General features: G+C 45.3%; 1 protein-coding gene across 1 annotated transcript; it reads right to left on the reverse strand.

The window, feature by feature from the left end:
• Window positions 1–6,921: 6,921 nt before the first annotated feature.
• LOC145952465 (uncharacterized) lies at window positions 6,922–8,223 on the reverse strand. Its single transcript, XM_083064831.1, has 2 exons — window positions 7,666–8,223; window positions 6,922–7,551 (listed from the first exon to the last, which is right to left on the reverse strand). Exons 1-2 carry the CDS (start codon window positions 8,221–8,223, stop codon window positions 6,922–6,924), a joined length of 1,188 nt encoding a protein of 395 aa, XP_082920957.1.
• Between the last annotated feature and the right edge of the window lie 678 nt (window positions 8,224–8,901).

Here is an 8,901-nt window from a genome sequence, read left to right on the forward strand (position 1 = left end):
CTATATCTTTCATGACAACCATGTGGCCGTGGAGAGAGTTGCCACTCAGGTCAAATTACCATCACGATCAGCTGCCTTAGTGGGGAACGGCAGTATTAAAGGTTGGAAGCTTGCTATGATTGAGGACCACCTTTCTTCCTTGGCTGGTGAGGGAGATTGGTTAGCTTTCAACAAGACTCTAGCGTTAGCTGTGTTTGGGATGATCCTATTCCCCTTTCACGCTAACACAGTGGACCATGCTGCGATGGACGCTTTCTTCGCTTGGGACGTACACATGAAGAGTCCCGTGCCTGCTATTCTTGCCGACACCTTGCTCTCTGTTCATCTGTCTCAACAGAAGCAAGGAAAAATCATCCGATGCTGCACCTCCTTGCTATATGTGTGGAGCATCACTCATTTCTATGCCTCTAGTCATATGGGGACCTTGCCCGACCCTTTGAGGAGTTTTTCGAAAATTCTCGTACGCCGCCGATATGCTTCTGAGTGGAAGGAAGAGATGGAACAGTGGAGTATCGAGCACTTCACGTGGGTTTGCCCTTGGTTCCGTCCAAGCCATGTATTGATGAGATGCGGCAGTTATCCAAGCATACCATTGATGGGCCTCAGAGGTTGCATAGCCTACTCACCTAGATTGGTTATGAGGCAACTGATGAGGACTCAGACCATTCCTACTATAGAGGAGCTTGGAGGGTTGTGTTTCTCCTTCGATTCCGAGCATCAGAAGGACATGCACGCTGTCATGAGAGCGTGGGAGAGACCAACCTATGAGGGAGATCTCGAGCTTGGAAAGCCTCGGGTATCCGTCTCCATTGATTATGAGGAATGGAGGAGCGAGAGGGGGGTGCCTCAACCATCCACTTCTTGTGCAACCTCAGCAACAAGGAAGGTGTTGCAAGAGCAAGTCGACACCTTGACCAAGAAACTGGAAATCATGGGAGCTCAGATGAGAGTTCTTGAAGAGAAAAATGAAGAATCCAGTTTTACTATTGATGGTCTTCAAAGGCAATGCAAGAAGAAAGACCACGAGATAGAGCGGCTCAAGGATGAGTGTGCTAACCTCAATGAGGAGGCTACTCGGGCACCCAAAATGCCAAAGGTTGAACCGAGTAGTCAACTCCAAGAAGTCAACATGAAGATAGCACACCTTGAGGCCGAGTATTCAAGGCAGGCACAGTTGATCAAGGATATGCAAGACGATCTGCTTTTGACTCGATCCGATGCGCAACAATGGCGGGAAGTTGTTCAACGACAAGCCGCAAACCTTTCCGACTTCCGCAAAAAGGAAAGGGAAGGGTTGGCACAAATGGCCAAACTCCAAGAGGAGAAGGATCGGGCCGAAGATGAGCTTAATGAGCTGCAGGCCATGATCAACTATCATATACAAAAAGCGAAAGATGCTCAGAAAATCAGTAATAATATGAGCCAAGCGGTCCATACTCAGATTGAAGCAATGGGCCGCCATGTGGAGGAAGCCGAAGATGAATGGCAAAGACATATGAACCCGCCTGTGGGTTTTTACCGGCTTTTCTCTTTTTGTAAAAAGTTGCTTCAAAGCATTGTATAAAAGTTGTACACTTTCTTCAATTAATAAAAATTGTATTTTTGAGATTTATTGCCTTTGCATCTCATTAGTCATTCATTTGCATTTATCTCTCCCGGTAATTTAATAATAAATATTAATAAAAAGAAAGAAATAATCGATGCGTATGTTCAGAATGGATCGCACGCCATTGGTAATTAAATGCAAACCAACAACTGCACCAAGCAAGCACACGGCGACTCCGTTGTTGGTAATCAAGACAGACAAAGGGGAAGGTCCGACACCGTTAAGGATCATCGCTCCAAGGCCTTTTCCCTACGAATCAAATAAGGCTGTGCCATGGATATACGACATCCATTTTTCTGCCGACAGCGATTTCTCTAACATCGCTGGACTTGGGGGCATGACTAGGAGTGGCAGGATCTACACTCCCAATGATCTTCATGATAAAAGCTCCCAAGAATAAAGGAAAGGAAAATAAAGAATCCGAGGAGGAAAATCTAGAGACCGCCTTCCAAGCATTGGAAAGTGTCAATGTTGAAACGTTTCCCCGAGAAATGAAGAAGGTAGCCCATATGCTCAACAAGAATGGATACTTGCCAGGACAAGGACTTGGCAAGGATTCCCAAGGAATTCCCGAGCTACCCACTATCAAGGATAATCCGGGGAAACAAGGGTTAGGATACAACCCTAATAAAGATCAAAGGACGAAGAGGAACCAAGATCCTTCTCGACGTTCTTTAAGCCAGATCTTTAGGAAGGCCGGTTCACAAGCGTCAAGGCCGGTCGTCGTCATCAAGTGTTCTTCTCCTTCTGATAGGGATGTATAGACCTGATGACTATTAGAGATTACTCCTCGGGGACAGCCCGACCCCCGAGCCTCGATAGGGCACATGTTTCCACTATGATTATAATAAAATCATTCTTTATTATTTCTTATTGCTTCTTTTCTTGCTTGCAATAAATCTCTAGACCACATTATTTTAACCCTGTTTGAATAAGCATGAATGAGGTTAAAATTGTCTTAATAACAATAATCTCGCATCATTTTTATGTGGAAGTGTGTGTGACAACTTGGAGCACCTTCCCTTGGCCTCGACAAGTGCCATCATGGATAAAAAGAAATCCTTTAAAATAAAAAAAGCTCGGCAGGAAACCCAAAAAGGGGACTGCGCAAAAATAAGAGCAAAAGACCCGCTAGGAATCCCACAAAAGGGTGACCTAGGCAAAAATTAGGGTTACAAAATAATGAACAAAAACAAAAGCCCGCTAAAACTCCACAAATGGGTGTTTTAGGCAAAAGTTAGGGCAATCGAAAAACAGAATAAATCCATGATGGTACCACCAACTGAATTCAACAAAGGGGCTCAAGAAAAGCTATCCAAGTTATCAAATCACGAACGTTAATAACCAAGATGTGCTTAACTTCATAAGTGTTTAATCAAACAAGCCTAAACACTTAAGCCTACCATTGGCCAAGCCATTCTTACAAAATCCATTTTTCAAAAAATAAATAATCCCCTCTAAAACACAAACTTTCGAAAAAATATCCTTTCCTTCTTTTCTCTCTTGTCCCAAACGATTTTTGAATAATCTAGTGGAAACATGGAGATATAGTAGTCAATAGGAGGGTTGACACATCTTCTAAAGGAAAGGAAAATCATTTGGTTGATGACACCAAAATCAAATACGCATCATTCCTCGGTTACGGAAATCAGTAGAGCACAACCCATCTGGAGGAATGGCAAGATCTAAACAAAAAGTGCACCGATTAATTCTTTTGAAAGAAATGAATCAAATAGAATTAGGTGCATCATATTTGCATACATGCATACAGATGATAGGTGTACTGGAAGATCACTTATTCTCTGTTTATCTTAAAAAAAAAAAAAAAAAAAATCAAATCAAACTTCAGAAACAACAAATGCGCCCGTATCATGTTCAGTACACCCGTACTAAAAATAGGGTTATGAACAAATTTTCAACTCAATACGGGCGTACTGAAATGGATATGGCCGTATTAGCCACAAAGAAATTTTCAAAGACCTCTTCATGAGGCAATTGCATAAAATAGAAAAAATAGAAAATTGCTTGTGTATGACAGCAGTCAACAAAAGCCGAAAACGAAAAAAGGCAAGGATACAAACAATACTCCTCAGTTTGTACAGAATAACTGAGCCTGGAGAGGCTTGCTGAAATAATACTCTCTCAGAATAACTGAGCCTGGAGAGGCTCGCCGAAATAATACTCTCTCAGAATAATTGAGCCTGGAGAGGCTTGCCGAAACAATACTCCCTCTTAGAATAATTGAGCCTGGAGAGGCTCGCCGAAATAATACTCTCTCAGAATAAATGAGCCTGGAGAGGCTCGTAGAAATAATACTCCCCAGAGAAACCTCAGCTTAAGCTCATGGAACAAATCCCCAGCGAGAGCTATCAAAGCAAGATCGTCAAAATCCCCAATGGAAGCGCGATCATCCAAGCAAAATATTCAGTCAAAGGACTTGAAACTTCCTCAGTGGAAGATAGCTCTCTGACTCAAGCGCTGAGTGAGGCTAAGCCTGCAGAGGCTTCCTAAATAATACTCTGGGATACATAAGATCCCCAAATCCCCAGTCGCCTACTCAAGAGGCACCCCTACAAAAGGAGAAAAATAAAAAAAATCAATAACCATTCCCCAAGCGGAATCCGGCACTCAGCCGAACACCAAACATCAAGATAATTCGCCTACTCAGAGGCACTCCTTCAAAAAGAGGAAAAATCGAAAGATCAATAATCATTCCCCAAGCGGAATTCGGCATTCAGCCAATCATTGAACGTCAAGATGATCCGCCTAACAGAAGAGGCTAATCACAACAAAACGACAAAATCCCCCAGCGGATGATAGCCTACATAGAGGCAACAAAACCAGAAAAACAAAAAGAGTCACCCGAATAAGGATAACCGGGATACTCCACCAACGTCAAAGGACGTCAGCCAATCATAAGGCATCGCTCACATCAGAAAGAGCATCTTCGTGTCTACACCCCAAGGAAACAGAAATTCCTCAATGGGTACCAACTACGCAATGGAAAGTTGGGACACAAGAACCTATGAGTAACTGCACATCCCCTAGACGGATCCCTGCGTTATCCAGCCCTCAGCGGCACCAAAATCAAAAACAAATCGTCGAAGCAGCATCGTGGACTGTGGAGACAAACTTATCTCAAAACCCTGGAGAGGGCAAACTCACCCTGGAGAAGGCAAACTCACCCTGGAGAGGGCAAACTCAGCCACCCTGGAGAGGGTAAACTCACCCTGGAGAGGGCAAACTCAGCCACCCTGGAGAGGGCAAACTCACCCTGGAGAGGGCAAACTCAGCCACCCTGGAGAGGGCAAACTCACCCTGGAGAGGGCAAACTCACCCTGGAGAGGGCAAACTCAACACCCTGGAGAGGGCAAACTCAGCCACCCTGGAGAGGGCAAACTCACCCTGGAGAGGGCAAACTCACCCTGGAGAGGGCAAACTCACCCTGGAGAGGGCAAACTCAGCCACCCTAGAGAGGGCAAACTCACCCTGGAGAGGGCGAACTCAGCCACCCTGGAGAGGGAAAACTCACCCTGGAGAGGGCAAACTCACCCTGGAGAGGGCAAACTCAGCCACCCTGGAGAGGGCAAACTCACCCTGGAGAGGGCAAGACTCATGCTACCAAAGTGACTAGAAGCGCGGAGGTATGCACCAACCTGGAGAGGCTACTCAACAATTTTCCCACCTGAAGACACTACAAGTCAGAAGGATGGCACATTCCCCGGACAATTGGGTCAACTCCTTTACTTATCAAACGGTACACCAAAAGGCTGTTTGACTAAGTAAAGGGGGGGCAGCTGTAGACCCCTAAAATTGTCCGGGTCGGAAATAAAGCTTGAAGACTCTTGAGGACTGAAGGAAAGTCAGCCAGAAGGACTCATGGAAGGCCCTAGGAGGATTCTCTGTAGGTCTAGAGGTCTTGTAATAGCTCAAAATAAGGAAGTGGAGGGAATGAAGCCCAATACGGCCTCCCAAAAGTTCAATACGGCCGTATTGAACATTTTGAACTACAATACGGCCGCACTGAACTCAATACGGCTGTATTGAGGTTTCTTGAACTTCAATACGGCCGTACTGAATTCAATACGGCTGTATTGTAGTTCAAAAACTCAATACGGGCCGTATTGACCCCCAGAGGCCGTATTGCGCCTCATCCCTATAAATATGACGTCAATTGGACGTCATTTGACACTTTTACACTGAGTTTTAGCCCTCTTCTTGAGTATTCTGGGTTTTTTTGAGCAGTGCTCTGCCTAGAAATCACTCGGAGAGTTGATCCGACAAAGTTCTCGAGTTCTGAGCTTTTTGCTTGAGTCTCGAACTGAGTCGAAGGGAAATCCTCCGGATTTCCATAGTTAAAATTTTCTAGGAGGGAGCGAGCGGGCTTGTAGAGCGAGGGAACGCCAAAAAGCTTCCCAGTTTTACTTGAATATAAAAGCACGCTTCAAAGGTTTCTTCTTAAGACCTTCCTTTTACTGCTTTCTGTGTGTATATTTAACTGTCATCATGTAGATAGTTAAGTTATAATTGTTTAGAATAAATAGGGGTAATTTAGTAATTTCGTACTATTATTTTTAGAAATAATCTGTCATAGGGAACCCGAAAGGGGCGCTGTGGGGTGCTAACACCTTCCCCACGCGTAACCGACTCCCTTACCCGACTCTAGTTGTCATGGCCGAAGTCGATTTTTGAATCGATTGCCTTAAACTTCTTTTTCCAATGTTTTGAGTAAAACATTGGTGGCGACTCCATGAACCCTTCCTTTTTATGAAAACCGCTAATCCATGGAGGGTCCCGCTTGGGATTAACATGGATTGGTGAGCCTTTTAATAAAATTGCTCGTTTGACAAGGTCTCAGTTTGAGAATAAGTCATTCTAGCAATCCATATTTTTAAACAAATAAAAGAGTCCAACCATCCTTCGCGAATGCCGAAAGCCCGTTTCGGGCCGGTGGCGACACATCTATAAGCCCACAAGACTTCTATCAGCTCTTCGGCCCAGGCGCCTTTAGAATCTCCTAAGCGCTTCTTCAGTTCTGTTAGAATGACCTTGTTCGCAGCCTCGGCTTGTCCGTTTGACTGAGGATGTTCAACCGATGTGAATCGGTGTCGTGTACCCAAGTCAGTGATAAATTTGTTTAATTTTTGATCTGTAAACTGAAGACCGTTATCCGTTATAATGGCATATGGTATGCCGAAGCGTGTGACGATGTTCTTCCATAAGAACTTCTGAACCATGTTGGCCGTGATCGTGGCTAGCGGTTCGGCCTCAATCCACTTTGTGAAGTAGTCGATAGCGACCAACAGAAACTTACATTATCCTTCGACAAGGGGGAATGGACTGAGGATGTCCATCCCCCACAAGGCGAACGGCCAAGGAGCACTAATACTATGTAGCTCTTCAGCCGAGGCGTGAATCATGTTTCCATGGTGCTGACATTGCATACATCGCTTTACAAATTCGGCGCAATCGGTTTTAAGAGTTGGCCAGTAGTACCCAGCTCTCAATACCTTGGCTGCCAAAGTTCTTCCACCCGAGTGAGACCCACATATCCCCTCATGGACTTCTCTCAGGACATAATCTGCTTGTGCTGAATCAAGGCATTTTAGTAGTGGTGTGGAGAAGCCCCTTCGGTATAATTCTCCGCTAACAACCGAGTATCTGGCTGCCTGCGTTCGGAGCTTTTTGGTGGCGGACGAATCAGTTGGTTGTTTGCCCTTTTCAATATAATCCATTATCTCGGTTATCCAAGTTTGTTGGGGTTCATTAACCGGCATACATTCAACTGGGTTGACACTAAGAGTTGCGAGGTCGAGATGAAGAGTAGTTCGAAGCTGCCCCGGTTTTCGACTACTGCTAGCCAACCGAGCTAGCTGATCGGCACGCTCATTATGTTCTCGGGGGGTATGCTTGACCTGGACTTCATCGAAAGTGTTGCGTGTGTTCTGAAACAAATGGTAATATTTCAATAAGTTAGAATCTTTCACCTAAAAGTGATCATTGACTTGCTCCGAAACAATCTTCGAATCTGTCCAACACAATACTCGCCGAGCCCCAACCTCTTGGGCGAGTCGTAGCCCCGCCAATAATGCCTCGTACTCGGCTTGATTATTTGAGGCCTTGAACGCAAATCGCAAGGACTGTTCGAGAATCAACCCGGTTGGTCCTTCAAGGATTATTCCTGCTTCGCTACCTTGGCTACTTGAAGATCCGTCCACATGCATTGTCCACAAGTCACTCTCAAAGTGGCCTTTTGGCTGTAATTCGTTTACAAAATCGGCCAAGCACTGGGATTTAATCAGGCCTCGCGCCTCGAAAGTTATATCAAACTCCGAAAGCTCAATTGACCAGGCCATCATTCGCCCAGCCAACTCTGGTTTGCGCAAAACCTTGGCAATTGGGCAGTCAGTTCGGACGACCACATGATGACTTTGAAAGTATTGCCGGAGACGACGAGCCGTGTGAACGAGTCCGAGCGCCACTTTCTCCAGGAGTTGATACCTTGTTTCTGCTTCTTGTAGCATTCGGCTAATAAAATACACCGGCCGTTGCACGTCATTTTCTTGCACTAAGACGACACTTATGGCTTCATTCGACACATACAAGTACACCACCATGTCTGCCCGAGGATCGGGCTTAGAGAGAATGGGGGGGAGCCGAGACGGTGCTTCAAATCTTGGAAGGCCTCTTCACAACCGACAGACCATTCAAATTTCTTGACTTTCCTTAACAAACCTACAATAGGCTTTGCGAGCTCTGCGAGACATGGTAAAAATCTTGACAGAGATTGAGCCGCCCAGCCAACTTCTAAACTTCTTTGAGGTTTTGGGGACTTCTCATATCAATGACTGCCCGACATTTATCAGGGTTGGCTTCGATGCCCCTTGCTGACAGCATGAAGCCGAGAAATTTGCCCCCCGATACGCCGAACACACATTTTTCTGGATTGAGCCGTATGTCATATTTGCGGAGTTGACGAAATATTTCAGAAAGGTCAGCTATGTGTTGGGCGACGTCTGCCGATTTAACTACCATATCATCGACGTACACCTCGATGTTCTTGCCGAGCTGGTGTCGAAAAATTTTGTTCATCAACCTTTGATAAGTTGCTCCTGCATTTTTCAGGTCGAAAGGCATCACCCGATAACAATAGTTGGCTGTGTCGTGATGAAAGTTGTCTTCTCTTCATCGCGAGGATGCATTCGGATTTGGTTGTACCCCGAATAAGCGTCGAGAAAGGTGAGAATCCTATGTCCTGACGCACCGCCAACCAACCGATCAATGTTTGGGAGCGG

This window comes from Cajanus cajan, chromosome 10, assembly GCF_000230855.2.
Source record: "Cajanus cajan strain Asha chromosome 10, NIPB_CcT2T_4, whole genome shotgun sequence".
NCBI lineage: Eukaryota > Viridiplantae > Streptophyta > Magnoliopsida > Fabales > Fabaceae > Cajanus > Cajanus cajan.